At 41.6% G+C, this 19,096-nt stretch overlaps 1 protein-coding gene across 2 annotated transcripts in view; it reads right to left on the bottom strand.

Moving 5' to 3' along the window:
- Nucleotides 1-1,002: 1,002 nt before the first annotated feature.
- The window catches only part of ADNP (activity dependent neuroprotector homeobox), a 44,634-nt gene continuing 26,540 nt past the window's right edge, over nucleotides 1,003-19,096 (bottom strand). For both annotated transcript variants that reach the window (XM_056549172.1, XM_056549173.1), the window contains exons 3-5: nucleotides 16,676-16,792; nucleotides 15,653-15,745; nucleotides 1,003-5,361 (exon numbers count right to left, since the gene is read on the bottom strand). In XM_056549172.1, coding sequence (XP_056405147.1) covers nucleotides 2,290-5,361; nucleotides 15,653-15,745; nucleotides 16,676-16,783 — 3,273 coding nt within the window. In that variant the 5' untranslated portion in view covers nucleotides 16,784-16,792 and the 3' untranslated portion in view covers nucleotides 1,003-2,289. The remainder of the gene's footprint in view (nucleotides 5,362-15,652; nucleotides 15,746-16,675; nucleotides 16,793-19,096) is intronic.

Below are 19,096 nucleotides of genomic sequence, written 5' to 3'. Positions count from 1 at the left end.
AAGAAACGACCAAGAACAGCACCTAAAAACAATAAGGACCCTGGATCACCCCCCAATCCATGTACAACTAGTAATTCCCTGAACATGCAACAGAAAATATTAACGGTAAAAAGCATAAAGTTACCAGTAAAGTATATCCAATGGTAGGGATTAGAGTTGAGCGAACTTACACTAAATTGGATTTGTCACGGACTTCTCGGCTCGGCAGTTGATGACTTTTCCTGCATAAATTAGTTCAGCCTTCAGGTGCTCCGGTGGGCTGGAAAAGGTGGATACAGTCCTAGGAGACTCTTTCCTAGGAATGTATCCACCTTTTCCAGCCCACCGGAGCACATGAAGGCTGAACTAATTTACACAGGATAAGTCATCAACTGCCGAGCCGAGAAGTTCGTGACGAATCGAATTTACTGTAAGTTCGCTCATCTCTAGAAGGGATCGACTATCGGTTTGGCCGATATCAGCCGATATTCACGAATTTGGACGTTATCGTATCGGCAATTACCTTGCCGATAATGCCCCGCCCCCGACCACCGCACCGAGTATTAGAACCTGAAGCACATGCTAACTAGCCCACAGCAGATGCTGCCATACAACCGTCTTTGGTGAAATCCAATGGTTAGGCATTCCCAAATGCAAATGGTATATCCCATCCACTGGATAGGGGATAACAAGCAGATTGGTGGAATTTGGCCACTAGAAGCCCCACAGAAAATGAATGGAGTGCTGGCCACTCGGCCCATTTATTCCTGGAAGAGATCTTTCAATCTCCAGATTTTTAGATCAACTTGTTCTAATTTTTGGAGAGCAGAATACCCCTTCAAAGACTAGTTTACAGCATCAGCCCAATGCACCAATTTTTATTGGCACTGCAATAGGAATCCATTAATTTTCAAGAGACATTGCTTCTAGCCACCACTATATAATGCATGGGCTGGAGTCACTGTATATCCAGATATTTCCCAACCGTAGTATGTATATACAGAACAGAGCCAAAGATTGACATTAAGCACAATACAGCTTTTTATTTAGATGCTTAAATGAATACAAAGGGAAAGAAAGATCACAAAATACTACTACAACAGTGTGCCAAATATTAGATGGAATAAATGAACATCACTAGGTGGGCAACTAAATATACTAATAACGAAAATACGGCATTGTGTTTCTCTTTTTTTGATACTTTAAACACAATACATATTATACAGAGTTCTACCTTTAGAAAGGTATCAGAATATGTTGGACTAGCAAATGTTTTGTGGTTTCTTTATTTTTTCTTGCAATAGTGCTACCTAGGTTGAAGCATGACAACCAGCAGATGCGGCCATTCTGTGGAACGAGCCAGTGCTCAGCCTATCCCATCAAAGCCCAAGACAGGTTAGGCTGCATCCTTCCCAAATGGTCACCTCAGAAGCACACTAGCACCACAGACTAATATATTGTTACCTCTCTTCCAGGATACCAGGTTTTCCATCAGCTCAAATGTTCAGGGTTTGGGGGGCAGCAAACAAAGTATTACAATTGTCCAGATATATTTCATATGACAGACTCCATTTTTCAGATTGTACAGATTATGTGCAAAAACCCAAGTTCATCAAAAGTCATATTAAGTTTGTGTTTTTTTCATATTTTTTTGTTTAACTATAGCAGTTTCAAGCCTTTTGCTAAGTAAACTAGATACAGCGTTATTACACAGCAGGCTGTCACTAAAAAAAAAAATATATATATATCGTGGGTGCACAAGAACACTTTCATCAGTCTCACTTTGAAGAAGTCTAAAATACTGTACAAATATACATTTTATCTATTTAGAATGGATTCATGACAAGAGGGGAGGGAAAAAAAAAAATCTCAAAGCTTCTATACACAGTGAGCCAGAAAATTCTGAATAACCTGCAGAGGGCGTCTCGTAGTTCAGAGGGTAGGAAACCTCACGCTCGGGGAGGTTTGTTGGGTTTCTCTGCATTTTTTTTGTTTTAATTTTTTTTGTAAGAGAAAAATTAGAAAAATAACAATGAACATGGTGAAAAACTTGGAAAAAAAGGGGGGAAAAAAAAGGGGGGGGGTTAAACGTGCACTTTGTATTATCCAATGTTGCTCATCACATCGGTATGTGCCAAACGCAGGAAAGTAGAGCAAGCCATTGAAACAATGTGTGGAAATCCAGCGTCTGACATAGTTCCGTGCAGGAGACCACAAATAACAGTTCTATGGGGTAGCTTACCAGTCCTGTTGTAATGAAAATATCAGCTAACAGGCTGTACATACAAGTGGGGTCTAAAAAAGTTAAACCTATACTTGTTGGCTACTGAGTCCTACTCCTGCTAGACTGTTGTGCATTTTGTCTGTAACAGTCATGTTAAAGTGATCGCCATCTTCTCTGTCATTTGTGCTACTTTTCCACTCCATTGGTTGCTCTGTTGCGTTTTCCTCTTTCGTGGACACATTGGGTTTTGAGAGAGACTTCTCTTTAGACCAGAATTCTTCGGCTTTGTTGTGAGATTTTGATTTGCATTCCGCTGCCTCCTCGTCACTTTCAACTAAGTGATCTTTCTCAATCTCTTCACCATTTTCAGCATCTTTACTGTGGTTGGAATCATTGATGCAAATTTCGTCTTTCAACTCTGGATTACTATCCTCCAAGTCCAACTCTGCTGGCACAGGCTTACTGTTTGAAGGTTTGACATTGTCCTTTGGGACAGGAGAATCAGGCACCTCTCCATCATTGTCAGAGCTGTCCAAAATTATTTCACTAGAATTGTCATTGGCCTTTGATGTAGTGCCTGCATTTTGGTTTTCTAGCAATTCCAAGGGTTGCTCTAAAAGACTTGTGTTCTGTTCTGAATTTGGGGATTTGAGAGCCTTCTCTGGAGTTTGCTCAATTACACTTTCACTGGAGTCCTCTGCAGCATTTTCAGATGAGTCTGAGGAGTTGGACTCATTCAGCTTTTTCTTGTCCACCGTTTTACTAGCGTTAGGAGTGGACTGATTCTCATCAATGTTCTTAAACTTCCACTCATCACCAAAATCCATTTCATGTTTGACTTTATTTAGCTCCCTCATGTTGAAGCCAAGCAAGACACTAAGATTGTATCTCTCACAATCCCGAGTGCATTTTTTCCTTTTGTTGCTAAAATGGGATGCTATATCATTCTTCCATAACCACAAGCTGGCTGCCAACTTTTCAATTTCTCTTCTGCTTGCGTAGGGCTGCATGTTGAAGTATTTGGTAAGGAATGTCTTTCTGGCTTCATAAGAGTCATCCTCATGGCCCCTGGGGTCTAGGGCCAAAACCACTGGCTCTTCAGGTTTATCATCTAAAATGATCGGGGCATCAGGGTCCTCATCTGGCCGCCTCCTCTTGGCGAGTGACAAATCCATGAAGTCATTGGAACGTTTCATTGAAGACATAGTTTGACCTGGATTAATTTTAATGATACCTGACTTGTCTTGGCCATTTTGGGTTTTGCCTACCCCTCTACAATGTACAAGATGCAGAGTAATGGTTGAAGCAGTCATGTTACTAGTGTACACGCCTAGACAATGGATACATTTGTAGGTGAGCTTTTTCTCTACAGGATGAACGGTCTGGATGACCTGATGTCTTTCCCTCAGATGATGGGCAAGAGCATCAGATATGGGACCTTTTAAGATGGAAAAGCAGAGAGGACACAGTGTTTTGCCTACATCTTTCTTGTACGGCACGGCAGTCTGTGGCAAGTTTTTCACAGGCGCTTCCACCTTTTCCACGGTCTTTGCTTGAGTTTTTGGAGGAGGAGGAGCAGCAGCAGCAGCAGCAGCAGCAGGTTGGTTCTGTGCATGGTAAGCTACGGATTCAGCTGGAGCATCACGCAGGTTGTATGTGGTGACCAGTAAATGTATATTTGTGTGGCTTCCTTGCTGTAATGTCAAGTCAAATGTTAAAGTTGAATCCGTTTTAGGTGCCATTTCTTCATCAGCGTGAACCACCCTCATGTGCGCTGCCATTTTCTCTACATCATTGAAAGTGGACCGACAGTAAGGACAGGAGAGGCCGTGGATTAACATATGATTTAGCAGCGTGTCTGTTGGCAAGTATCGGTTACAGTATAGACATTTGCTTGTGAAGTTATGGATTTTCATTATGTAGTTTGCCACTGCTGGAACTTTTTCTGCCTTGTGCTCCTTTTCAAAGTGAATGCTGTACACATTTTCTGGAAACAACTCGTTGCAAATTGTACATATCTTCCACTTCTGGGTGGAGGAGGAAGAGTTGGCAGCGGCTGCTGCAGCGGCTGCCGCAGCAGCAGTGGGCTTTGCTCCTGGCTGAATCAGCCCTCGAGATGCAACATGGGGTGGAGTCATGGAAGCTGGTTTAAGATGGCCACCTGTAAGGCTGGAGTTTCCAGACTGAAGAGAGTACCTTAAATTAGCCTGCGATCTTTGCTCATTACCAAGAGAGTAAGTTCTCATGTTTCCACCAGGAAGCATCTGCTTCATGGACTGGGATTGCTGGGAAATTGAAACCGATGCATTACTACCCATTCCTAATCTCATTTGCTGCCCAACAGGGTACCCTGAAGACAATCCTTTCACCCCATAGTTATTCTGCTGCATATGGACATTGGACATCATGTTAGAGTTCATTGAAGGCTTTGGTATTGAAAGTCTATTCACCATTTGTTGAGAAGGAAGAGTTCGGACATTTCCTGGGGACATTGGACCTATTCTCTGTGGAATGCCCATAGGTTTTTTATCTTGTGGCTTTGGAGCTATCAGCATCAATGGCTTGGACCTAGGAACGACCACATTTGTATGTCCTATCATAGCCGTCACTTGGTACCCAATACGTTCATGGTCTTCAATTACATGCTGAACTAAGGTTTCATACGTCTTCGGCATAAAAAGGCATCTCTTGCAATGAATGCTGCTATCATTGCTTGGGCTTGCCCCTATAGGCACGGCACCATTCAGTGATTTGTCACCACCCTTCGCAACGTACGGTGCCGCAACATGCTGGAAATGTTCCCTGTATATATGTTTTCTCACCACTTCATAAAGGGGATCTCTGTAAGTGCACTTTTTACAATAATAAACAGCTTGCTCCACGCTGTCGGCCTGCTTAGGTTTAAGGCTGTCGAGCTTGTTTTTATCTTTAAAAGCGCTGAGGACCGGGCTTGGCTGAGGGTTGTTTGGTGCATGGAACACCTTAATGTGCATTTCCAAAGTCTTTCTGTCTCCATTGTAAGTACAGTATGGACAGTTCAGAAGGATCCGGTTCTCAAAGTCTTCATTGTGAACGTTTCGAAAGTGACTTTTGTAAGCAGAGAAGAACTTTGAAGAGAACGGACACTGGCTGCAGCAGAACTGTTTTGTTCTGTAGTCCTGAAAGAAAAGCATAAAAATTCAGCAACACAGCACACAATATCAAATGCACTTTTATAACTGTTGAGAACACCAACATATAAGACAACACATTTTTTAAATTTTAATTTTGTTTAGGGTTAGGGCTCGTTCACACAAGAAACAGCACCACTATTGGACAGATTGCCTTCTGGGATGTGATGTGGCCATTGGAAATAGCAGTTCACTCCTTAACAACACTAGTTTGCTAGCTTACCACTAATATCTTGTGGCCTATCCTAAGGTCAGCTGCATCGGTACATTACTGCCACTGGGTCATGTCAGCACCAGTCTGAACAAGTTTGCATGCAATAATATGTAGACAGTAGGTCAGTTAGGGCATGTAACAACAATTTATAAAAAGTCTATCAGGTCATACCAGGCAGCTCACATTTTCCCCACCTAGATCCACACTCCTCGTTTCTCTGTATGTCTCCCCATGCACAAAATGCTGCTCAAGACTATCTGCCGTCTCAGAGAGATCAGGAAACCCGTGATATTAGGCAAGTCAATAATGTTTTTCTGCAGAGTTATACACCTCCTCTGATCAGAAGGGAAGGTGTAAGGGCTACAGTGATAAAAAGAGCCAGGCTGCAGTGGTATCACATGTGACTGATACGAGGAAAGGTGTCAGGAGCGCTATATAACTTGCTACACTTGACAGGACTCAGCAAGTGTAGTGCTGAGACTACACTACCTCTGCAAATGTAGGCTGCAACATATCAGAGGCAAATTAGGAATTAATGTGGCAGGTAACCCCATGCATGCCACTAAGCTAAAATAGGTATACACAAGATCCTCCAAGTTATTCTGTAATAACAGCATATGTTGCACAATAGCAAAAAAAAAAAAAAAAAAAAAAAAAAAAATTTCTGGACTGCTTTAGGGCCTAGCAGTGTGGTTAACATGGGTGCCAGCTTGGCGGGCTCTGAGGGGCATGTTTCGAAAAGCCTCAAGATATTCTAGAGTATACTCAGGCTGTCAGTCTTTCCTTTTCTAGCACTGAATGAAGCATGAATCATACCGTCAATGATGCTAGAGACTGTGGGGGAGATTTATCAAAACCTGTGCAGAGGAAAAGTTGACCGGTTGCCCATAGCAACCAAATTGCTTCTTTCATTTTTAAAAAGACCTCTGAAAAATGAAAGAAGCGATCTGATTGGTTGATAAGGACAACTGGTCAACTTTTCCTTTGCACAGGTTTTGATAAATCTCCCCCTGTGGGTTTTGTAAATTTGTTTTTGTGATAACTGTCTTAAAAAAGTTGAAAACAAAAATTCATCTGATTTAGGGGAGGAATGAACAAAGCAAATATTAAATAAAATTACACCTTTTAGCCCAGTGCATTCAATGGATTGGAGCCTTCGCTTTTATAGTATTTAAGTGTAACGCATAGAGTGATACCTACAGTTACTGCACAAATGGCTCTTATCCCTTAAGGACTCAGCAATTTTCCACTTTAGTTTTTTCCTCCTTATCTTTTAAAAATCATAACCCTTTCAATTTTGCACCTACAGACCCATAGTTCTTTGCGCCACCAATTCTACTTTGTAATCACAGTCATTTTATCCAAAAATGTACGGCAAGACAAAAAAAAAAAAAAAAAAAAGTGTATATGTAATAATAAAATAAATATATATATATATATATCTCTCTCTCTCTCTCAACGTGTGTATGTATGTATGTATGTTCCACAAAAACAGGAGGACAGGACAGGAGGACAACAATATATGAGGACAGGATATGAAGTCAAAAGCTTCCTCCTTTGGTTATTTTCCTCCCCAACAAGGATGAGGAAGGAAAAACCGGGCAACGCCGGGTATTCAGCTAATATATATAATATGCTTAAATTCAGCGGGTCGCCACATCTGATCTGAGGTCTTAATCGAGACTGGGTCATATATATATATATTATATTATATATTATATATATATACATACACACACACATATATATACACATACACACTTATTATAAATATATATATTTTTGGTGGGACGAAATAGAAAAACCTAAAAGCAAAGCCATTTTGTAACTTTTGAGGTGTAATTTTTTGGTAAAAATGACACCTTCATTCTGTAGGTCCATATGATTAAAATGAAACCCTACTTATATAGGTTTTGTTTTACTCCTGGTAAAAATCATAACTACTAGCACGAAAAATAATATGTTTAAAAATGTCCTCTTCTGACCCCCTATAACTTAGGCTGCTTTCACACTGAGTATTCATCCGTTATTTAACGTCCATTTTCTGTATTGTATAATTAAAAAAACGGATGTATAACCAATGAAATAACGGGTGCTAATGGCTGAACAACGTCTGTCAAAATAAAAGGCATATTCATCCGTTAAGACACGTTATAACAGTCATGTACCAATATTTTTTGGCCGTTTTAACACCTCTGCCCACAGACTCCTGCAGCTGGGACTACTACTCCCATCATGGAACAGACTTTTCATGATGGGAGTAGTAGTTCCCCGGCTGTGTGAGTCTACCGGTGGCTGGGGAGGCTACATTAGTGTTTGTACTACTACCCCCATCATGGAACATACTCTGTTTCATGATGGGGGTTGTAATATAGAAGAGGGAGAAAAAAAAAAGCAACAAGAAGCGTGCCCCTAGTAAGGACCGTTTGACCGTGGGATACAAGTAAAATCAAAGATGGGTTCTTACCCTTAGGTGTTGCGCTCAGGGCACAACACCTACAGTAGCGTCTGGTGAGAGCGGCGGGACCGCTGCCACGAGGAACTTCCCGGTGTGACGTCAGTCTATCCGGTGGAAGTACAGCAGGAAAATTTTATGGAAATGGGTTTCTCAAATGAAGGCGCTGGTCCCCCAAGTCAAGTATTAAAGTTTTATTTGCAACAAGTTTCGATCCCGGACAGGGCTCTTCATCAGGCATTGGCAGAATGGGGGTTGTAGTACAGGTGCCAAGGGATTGATCGCATTGGTTCTCACTTCTGAGACCCGATGCGATCAGAAGTTATTAAACAGGGGAGCGGCCGGCATGCTGCACTCCCCTGCGATGTATAGTGTATTTTTTCTTTCACTTAAATTCTCGGCAGGGTTTTTAAACTACTAATATGTCCCCCAAATGTATGCCCCCCATGCATATTTATAATTCATTGGCCCCAGATGAGTAGCAGAGAACAGACATGTCCCGGTGGTGCGCTGATTGCGCTAGGAGCAGGGCAGCAGCGGGGACATGTCGGGCGACGGAAGCGGTGAATGAATGAAGCCAACATGTGGGACACGTCTGCCTCATTCATTCACCACCGCCGGTTCCCAACATGTCCCGCTGCTGCCCTGCTCCAAGAAGATGAGGAGCAGGCAGCGGGAAGGGAAATAAGGACACTGGGGGGGTATGGATAAGCACACTGGGGCTAATGAATTATTAATATGCATGGGGGGGGGCACACATTTGGGGGGGGGGGCACACATTTGGGGGGGGGGGGGGGGGTCAAAGTAGTAGTTTAAAAACCCCGCCGGGAGCCCTGAATGGCTCCTCTGTGCCGGCCATTCAGGGCTCCCGGCGGGGGATTTCAAAATGAAAGTTTACACAGTATATACACATCGCAGGGGAGCACAGCATGTCGCCCGCTCCCTGCTTTATAACTGCTGATCGCATGGGGTCTCAGAAGTGAGACCTGGTGCGATCAATCCCTTATCCCCTGTACTACTACTACCCCCAACATTTAACAGACACTGTTCCATGATGGGGGTAGTAGTACAAACTATGTAGCCTCCCACAGCTGTGGGAACTACTACTCCCACAATGGAAAGTAGTTAGTTCCATGATGGGGGTAGTTGTTCCTAAGCACTGCAGAAGTCTGCTGATGTCAACTCTTCTGAGCATGCTCAGAAGTAATAAGGGATATTATAAACTGGGTGCAAACGGATGACATTAAAGGCTCATCCGTTTGCCACAGACTTCAATGTTAAAATTTTAACGGACGTTATTTTTAAACGGAAGAAAAATGAGTGCATGTGATGTTTTTTCCTCCGTCACAAATTACGTCCATTATTAACGGGTGATGACGGATATTCAAAAAATCCCATTCGTAACAGCCGTTTAACAACCGCTCTCAAGGGTTTTCTAACGGAAGTTTATGGCGAATATTTTAACGGAGCAACTTTATAGTGTGAAAGCAGCCTTATTTTTCTGCTTACGGGGCGGTATGAGATCATCATTTTTTGCATCGTGATCTGAAGTTTTTATCGGTACCATTTTGTTTTGACGGGACTTTTTGATAGCTTTTTATTCATGTTTTAATGGTATAAAAAGTGACAAAAATATGCTATTTTGGACTTCGGAATTTTTTTTTTTACGTCTACGCCATTGAACATGCGATTAACAATATATTTTTTTTTATAGTTCGGACATTTACACATGCGGCCATACCACGTTTATATTTATTTACAAAGTTATTTTTTTTAAACTAGATCACATTAACTATTTGTTTAAACTTTTTTTTTTGCACTGTTATAGCGCCCATAGGGGGACTATAACATGCAATAGTCTGATTGTAGACACTGATCAATGCTATGAAATAGAATTGATCAGTGTAAGGCTGGGTCCACACTACGTTTTGTCCCATACGGGAGCGCATACGGCAGGGGGAGCTAAAAGCTCGCGCTCCCGTATGTCACCGTATGCGCTCCCGTATGTCATTCATTTCAATGAGCCGACCGGAGTGAAACGTTCGGTCCGGTCGGCTCATTTTTGCACCGTATGCGCTTTTACAACCGGACCTAAAACTGTGGTCAACCACGGTTTTAGGTCCGGTTGTAAAAGCGCATACGGCGCAAAAATGAGCCGACCGGACCGAACGTTTCACTCCGGCCGGCTCATTGAAATGAATGACATACGGGAGCGCATACGGTCACATACGGGAGCGCGAGCTTTTAGCTCCCCCCTGCCGTATGCGCTCCCGTATGGGACAAAACGTAGTGTGGACCCAGCCTTATCGGCGCTCCGCTGCTCCTGCCTGGATCTCAGGCATGGAGCAGTGAATCGGCGATTGAACAGATGAGGAGGCAGGCAGGGACCCTCCTCGTGTCCTAACAGCTGACCGGGAATTTATTTATACTTTTTAAACTTTAGACTAGGTGATCAAGTCTAAAGGGTTAATACCGGGCATCACCGCGATCGGTGATGTCTGGTGTTAGCCACCAGGACCGACCCACCCGCTCTGCACCCTGTTAGGGGTATTCTACGCCAGTGATTCCCAATGTCCACCCTTATGCAATCCCTAATTTAGTCCTCAAATGCGCATGGCGCTCTCACTTCAGAGCCCTGTCGTATTTCAAGGAAACAGTTTAGGGCCACATATGGGATATTTCCGTAGTCAGGAGAAATTGCGTTACAAATTTTGGGGGGCTTTTTCTCCTTTTACCCCTTATGAAAAGGAAGAGTTGGGGGCTACACCAGCCTATTAGTGTAAAAAAAATGTACACTGACATGCTGGTGTTGCCCCATAATTTTTATTTTCACAAGTGTTAAAAGGAAAAAAAAGACCCCCAAAATTTGTAACGCAATTTCTCCACAGTACGGAAATACCCCATATGTGGGCGTAAAATGCTCTGCGGGCGCACAACAAGGCTCAGGAGTGAGAGCGCACTATGTACATTTGAAGCCTAAATTGGTGATTTGCACAGGGGTGGCTGATTTTACAGCGGTTCCGCCATGAACGCAAAAAAAAATAAAAAATACCCACAAGTGACCATTTTGGAAACTACACCCCTCACGGAACGTAAGGGGTATAGTGAGCCTTAACACCCCACAGGTGCTTGACGAATTTTCATTAAAGTTGGACGGGAAAATGAAAAAAAATTATTTTTTTCACTAAAATGCTGGCGTTGCCCAAAATTTTTCATTTTCACAAGGAAAAATAGGGAAAAAAAAAAAGCACCCCAAAATTTGTAACCCCATTTCTTCTGAGTAAGAACATACCCCCATATGTGGATGTAAAGTTCTCTGTGGGCACACTACAATGCTCAGAAGATAAGGAGCACCATTGGGATTTTGAAGAGAAAATTTGTCCGGAATTGAAGGCTACGCGTGTTTACAAAGCCCCCATAGAGCCAGAACAATGGACCCCCCCACATATGACCCCATTTTGGAAACTACACCTCTCACGTAATGTAATAAGGGGTACAGTGAGCATTTACCCCCCCACAGGTGTCTGACAGATTTTTTGGAACAGTGGTCCGTGAAAATGAAAATTTTTTATTTTTCACTTGCACAGCCTACTGTTCCAAAGATCTGTCAAACGCCAGTGGGGTGTAAATACTCACTGCACCCCTTATTAAATTCTGTGAGGGGTGTAGTTTCCAAAATGGGGTCATGTGTGGGGGGGGGGTCCACTGTTCTGGCACCACGGGGGACTTTGTAAACGCACATGGCCCCCGACTTCTATTCCAGCCAAATTCTGTCTTCAAAAGCTCAATGGCACTCTCTCTTCTGAGCATTGTAGTGCGCCAGCAGAGCACTTGACGTCCACACTAGGGGTATTTCCATACTTAGAAGAGATGGGGTCACAAATGTTGGGGGGCATTTTTTCCTATTGTCCCTTGTAAAAATGTAAAATTTGGGGGAAAACTAGCATTTTAGTGGGAAAAAAAAAAATCATTTACACATCAAACTAACAAAAAGTCAAGAAACACCTGTGGGGTGTAAAGGCTCACTGGACCCCTTGTTACGTGCCTTGAGGGGTGTAGTTTCCAAAATAGTATGCCATGTGTTTTTTTTGCTGTTCTAGCACCATAGGGGCTCCCTAAATGCGACATGCCTCCCAAAAACCATTTCAGAAAAACTCACTCTCCAAAATCCCACTGTCGCTCCTTCCCTTCTGAGCCCTCTACTGCGCCCGCCGAACACTTGACATACACATGAGGTATTTCCTTACTCGAGAGAAATTGGGTAACAAATTTTAGGAAGATTTCATTCCTTTTACCCCTTGTAAAAATTCAAAAACTGGGTCTACAAGAACATGCCAGTGTAAAAAATGAAGATTTTGAATTCTCTCCTTCAATTTGCTGCTATTCCTGTGAAACACCTAAAGGGTTAACAAACCTTCTGAATGTCATTTTGAATATTTTGAGGGGTGCAGTTTTTATAATGGGGTAATTTGTGGGCCATTTCTAATATGAAGGCCCTTCAAATCCACTTCAAATCCCTGAAAATTTTTGATTTAGAAAATGTTGTGAAAAATTGGAAAATTGCTGCTGAACTTTGAAGCCCTCTGATGCCTTCCAAAAGTAAAAACATGTCAACTTTATGATGCAATCATAAAGTACACATGTTGTATATGTGAATCAATATATAATTTATTTGGAATATTCATTTTCCTTATAAGCAGAGAGCTTCAAAGTAAAAAAAAAAAATAAAAAAGCAAAATTTTCAATTTTTTCATCAAATTTTGGAATTTTTCACTAAGAAACGATGAAAATTTACCACTAACAATAATGTACAATATGTCACGAAAAAAAATCTCGGAATCAGAATGAAAGGTAAAAGCATCCCAGAGTTATTAATGCTTAAAGTGAAAGTGGTCAGATGTTCAAAAAAATGTCCGTGTCCTACAGTGAAAAATTGGCTGGGTCCTTAAGGGGTTAAACTGATGTTAAAAATCAGGACTGTGGAGTCCGAGTCGGATGAAATTTTGGGTACCTGGAGTCGGCAAACAATGCACTATAAGAATAAAAAAGCAAGTTTAACCCCTTAAGGACTTATGAGTACGTCCTAAGTCCGGTCCCTGTCTATAACGTGGGGTCCCGGCGGGACCCCGCATCATAGCGGGATAGTCCCAGCGTCTATTCACAGCCGGGACCCGCAGCTAATATTGGCTCTGACTGATTGCTCCATGCCTGGGTTACAGGCTGGAGCAATCAACCGCCGATTACACAGCTTGTTGCCATGCAACGGCAAGGCAACAATCTGTGTATGCAATCAGCCATTGCAAGCTCATAGGTCCCTATAGGAGCTATGAGCTCGCAAAAAAAAAAGTGTAAAAAAATAAAAATAAAAGTTAACCCTTTCAGGTATTCCCTTCTGAATTAAAAGTTTAAATCACCCGTCATTTCCTAGTAACAAAATAAACAGTGTAAATAAAAATTAAAATAAACATATGTGGTATCACCACGTGTGGAAATGTCCGAATTATAAAAATATACCACTTTAAAACCATACGTTCAATGGCGTACGCGTAAAAAAATTCCAAAGTCCAAAATAGCGCATTTTTGATCACTTTTTATACCACAAAAAAGTGAATAAAAAGTGATCAAAAAGTCTTAGAACAAAAATAGTACCGCTAAAAACTTCAGATCACAGCGCAAAAAATGAGCCCTCATAGCGCCCTGAACACAGAAAAATCAAAGTTATAGGGCTCAGAAAATGACAATTTTAAACTTATAAATTTTCCTGCATGAATTTATGATTTTTTTCTGAAGTAATACAAAATCAAACCTATATAAGTAGGGTATCATTTTAACCGTATAGATCTACAGAATAAAGATAAAGTGTCATTTTTACCGAAAAATGTACTGCGTAGAAACGGAAGCCCCCAAAATTTACAAAATGGGATTTTTTCTTCGTTTGTCGCACAATGAATTTTTTCCGTTTCGCCGTGGATTTTTCGGTAAAATTACTAATGTCACTGTAAAGTAGAATTGGTGGCACCAAAAAATAAGCCATAATACAGATTTTTTGGTGCAAAATTGAAAGGGTTATGATTTTATAAAGGCAAGGAGGATAAAACGAAAATGCATAAACGTGAAATTGCTCAGTCCTTAAGGGGTTAAATGTCCCAATTCCCAAAAAGTTATAGTTAATGACTTCTCTACTTTAAGAATAAAGACCAATGCATGCAGTGCCTCAAGTAACCGCAAAACGAACACGTTAAGTGACCGTGAAGAAGCATGCTTTTCATGTGCTTTACTATATGGCACAACGCACAATTAGGAGCAGCAATACTTATACTTTCCATAGCGTTGTGTTCTGCTGTTACAGGGAACCCATGGGTAACCTAGCCTCTCACTGAAAAGGGGTTAAGTAAATATGTTTTTTGCAGGACTAGAGACACTATTATAAGTGAAGGGAATGGAGGGTCAATAGTTCAAGACTGAAGCTGTAATACATTGGAAAAACTGCTGCCATTCAGCTAAGGCTATAAAAACTTGTAAACTCGATTTTTAGCTTAAAAGGGGTACTCCGCCCCTAGACATCTTATCCCCTATCCAAAGGATAGGGGGTTAAGATGTCAGATCACTGGGGTCCCGCTGCTGGGGAATCCCGGGATTGCTGCTGCAGCACCGCGCTCTCATTATTGCACAGAGCGAGTTTGCTCTGTGCGTAATGACAGGCGATACAGGGGCCGGAGCATCGTTATGTCACGACTCCGCCCCTCGATGTCACGGCCAGCCCCCTCAATACAAGTCTATGGGAGGGGGTGTGGCGGTAGTCACGCCCCCTGCCATAGACTTGCATTAAGGGGGCAGGCCGTGATGTCACGAGGGGCGGGGCCATGATGTCACGCTGCCCCGTCCCCGTATCGCCAGTCATTAAGCACAGAGCAAACTCGCTCTGTGTAGTAATGAAAGCGTGGTGCAGCGGCGATCCCGGGGGTCCCCAGCAGCGGGACCCTGGCGATCTGACATCTTATCCCCTATCCTTTGGATAGGGGATAAGATGTCTAGGGGTGGAGTACCCCTTTAAACATGACTATAGGATTCTACTAGGGAAATTATGTTTTATAATAAATGCCCCTTCCTGGATCCTCCTACTGTCCTATCTTCAGCAGCAGATCAGCACACAAACTGTTCAATACAGTAGACTGTTGGCTTCCCAGCCAGTAGTCCTGTGGTAATGACATGTATGTTGCCTTTCTTTCCTTCAAAAGGAATTTATAAAATACATTTGCATATTAATACAGAGGAGTCGGAGTTGGAAGTACAGAAAACGCCGGAGTCGGAACATTTATCTACCGACTCCACAGCCCTGTTAAAAACTCATGCTGCTGTATAAAAATACCTGATAAATCACTATTCATGCTATATACTGGTGTAAAACAATTTGTCAGACCAGTGTGAGTAAATACCCTCTTTCAAAACCTGAAAAGCATCATGAGAGAAAATTCACATATGTGCACCATAACTTGCAACTTTTGTATGACTTAAGAAGTGCCACAAATGTGGCTATAAAACCGTTAAGCGGCTACTATTGTTTGTTTTTCATCCATGAGTGAGACTGAAGAACAAAGCGCATGAAGTACCTGATTTTTAGTGAGTGAGGGGTCCCACAGTCCTACATCATCCCATGATGTGTTTTTCACGTAGAAGTCGTTGGGCTCAAACTGCTTGAACTCCTGCATATGATACAAGATATGTACGCACTTTTTTATAATGTGTAACATTACTTTTTGGGAGCATTTCATGTACATAAATGTGCCTCATTGACTTGTAATCTCAAATATAATTAACATCATTCTGTGGCTAGGTTTCTAACAGGTATTTTTTCTGGCTTTTTTTTTTTTAAACTGTCACTGTAGTTTTTCAGCCAAAGTCATAAATGGATCCATGAGGAAGGAGAAGTTTAAGTCCTTCTCTTATATTTTCCATTCATTTGAATACACTTCTGGAAACCTAGCCTAAGTCAGACATTTCTTGCTTTACACATGGTAGGTAGTCTCACATTTAATGGACAGACACACTCTTGTACAATCTAGTTCTTTGTAATACTGCAGCTACTAAACCTGTAGTTCGGCACTTTATGCTGTGCATAGACCCAGGTATTAAAAGTTTTTTTCTCTATCGCCTATAATCTTGTATAAGTATAGTTGCTTTGCGAAATCCCATTCTCAGTGTATCTTTTTTCACACCGTATGTAAAATGATATACTGTTTTCATATGCTTCCTACTCAATAAAGATATCACTATGTTTTTAATGTATGATGCTTTCAGTGCTTTTTTTTCTAATGTAGGCTGTTTAATTGCTGTTCTACTGTACCCCTTTAAGTGTCCCCATACACAGTGCTTCTATTCTTTGGGGGATTGAAAAAACAAATACAAGCAATATTTTTCAATATCAGCCCTATAGAAATGGGCTAATCCTCTATCCAAAGTTGCAGCTAAATTCACAGGGTAAGCCCTCAGATTTCTAATACAGATAACTGAAGACATGTATCCTTGCAGCTTTTACTAGAGCCAAGTCGGACTGTATGTGGTGCTTCTCTTACAGGGAGAGTCATGGGCTGTACTGCACAGCGTATTATGACATCCCACACAATGAAACTTACATCTACATGATCTTTGCAATACTCCAGGCCAATATCACCCAAGATCTTCTTCACAGTCTTCCTGGCTTTTCGTAAACTGCCCAGATTGTTAACCGGAAGCTGGAACATTTTTACTGCCTGGAGGAATAGAAAGATAGATGTTACAAATGGAATAAGCTAATAAAATGCAGAAATCCTACTTCAGGTTAAGATATCACAAGTAATAAAACTGCCAGAAAAAAAAAAATATATATATACCTTCAAATCTATTATACCTTTTAACAGGATTTATAATGAAATCTAAACACTGAAGATGATGTACAATCTAGGGTATTGGTCATGACTGGAGAGCAAACAGGTCCTGATGATTAGTCTAGGTTCACACTATGGAAATGCCAAGATTAAAGGGGTTATACAGAAATCAAAACATAATTTTATTCGAAGACTGCTCCCTGTCTGTCTAGGTTGGATGTGGTTCTGCAGCTCAGTTTCTTTGAAGTGAATGGAGCCAATTTTTAATACCACAGAAATTAGGTGTTTTTTTTTTATTCCTGCGTAACCCCTTTAACATCTTAAGGACCAAGGAACGTATGAGTACGTCTTTGGTCCCGCTCCCGTGAAATAACGCAGGGTCCCACAGTGACCCCGCATCATATCACGGCGGGTCCGGCGTCATAGTGAACCCGGGACCCGCTACTAATAGCACATGGCACTGATCACGGTGCCGCGCTATTAACCCTTTAGCCGTGCGCTCAAAGCTGAGCCACGCGGCTAAAAGTTAAAGTAAAAAGTGCCGGTTAGCTCAGTGGGCTGTTCGGGATAGCCGCGGCGAAATTGCGGCATCCCGAACAGCTTACAGGACAGCCGGAGGGTCCCTACCTGCCTCCTCGCTGTCCGATCGCCGAATGACTGCTCAGTGCCTGAGATCCAGGCATGAGCAGTCAAGCGGCAGAATCATCGATCACTGGTTTCCTATGAGAAACCAGTGATCAATGTAAAAGATCAGTGTGTGCAGTGTTATAGGTCCCTATGGGAGCTATAACACTGCAAAAAGAAAGAAAAAAAGTGAATAAATATCATTTAACCCCTCCCCTATTAAAAAGTTTGAATCACCCCCCTTTCCCATAAAAAACAAACAAAAACAAAACAGTGTAAATAAAAACATATGGTATCACCGCGTGCGGAAATGTCCGAATTATAAAAATATATCGTTAATTAAACCAGACGGTCAATGGCGTGCGCGCAAAAAAATTCAAAAGTCCAAAATAGTGCATTTTTGGTCACTTTTTATACCATGAAAAAATGAATAAAAAGCGATCAATAAAGTCCTATCAATGCAAAAATGGTACCGTTAAAAACTTCATATCACGGCGCAAAAAATTAGCCCTCATACCGCCCCATACGCGGAAAAATAAAAAAAAGTTATAGGGGTCAGAAAATGACAATTTTAAACGTATTAATTTTCCTGCGCGAAGTTATGATTTTTTTCCAGAAGTACGACAAAATCAAACCTATATAAGTAGGGTATCATTTTAATCATATGAACCTACAGAATAAAGATAAGGTGTCATTTGTACCGTAAAATTTACTACGTAGAAACGGAAGCCCCCAAAAGTTACAAAACAGCGTTTTTTTTCCTCAATTTTGTCTATGATTTTTTCTTCCGTTTTCCCGTAGATTTTTGGGCAAAATGACTGACGTCATTACAAAGTAGAATTGGTGGCACAAAAAAATAAGCAATCATATGGATTTTTAGGTGCAAAGTTGAAAGAGTTGATTTTGTAAAGGCAAGGAGCAAAAAATGAAAGTGCAAAAACGGAAACCCACGGTCCTTAAGGGGTTAATCTTGCTCAGAAATTATGGTGCGGCAGAATTCTATAGCTGTCAATGGGATTCCGCTACAGAATTTCAGTGGAGGCATTTCCGCTGCCAAAATAATAATCTGTCATTCTTTAGGCAGAATACATTGCCCTCTACCCTCTGCAATGTCCGCACTATCCTAATGCCAACTGATTCCGCATTTGGAAACTGAACAGAATTTTTCCAGCTGGAGATTTCGAAATTTGAATCTGGCCTTACAGTCACTAGAATTAAATTTCCCTCATAGAAAAGTATGGCGGTCAAACAAGTCAAGGTACAAGCTTATCTACAGTCCTGAACTAAATTGAAAAATAAACAGTCCATGGGGAGTCATCCATACTCAAGGGTGAAAACTTTAGTAAATTGGACTGTAGACATACAAATGTGGGATTGGGGGGGGGGGGGGGGGGCTTAAATACTTTTAAGACTGAATAAACAAGAAAAGCAAGGTCACAAACCACAGCTCCCAAATCTCCAGAAGTCAAACAGTGGGTCTACAGACATTTGGAAACTAACCAATGAATATACTAGGCCTACCCGTAAAATACCTGCAGTGGGTGCAGAATTAGCAGTTGCACCCAG

This window comes from Hyla sarda, chromosome 12, assembly GCF_029499605.1.
Source record: "Hyla sarda isolate aHylSar1 chromosome 12, aHylSar1.hap1, whole genome shotgun sequence".
In the NCBI taxonomy this organism is placed as follows: domain Eukaryota; kingdom Metazoa; phylum Chordata; class Amphibia; order Anura; family Hylidae; genus Hyla; species Hyla sarda.
This window is presented reverse-complemented; position numbering and strand designations above follow the sequence as displayed.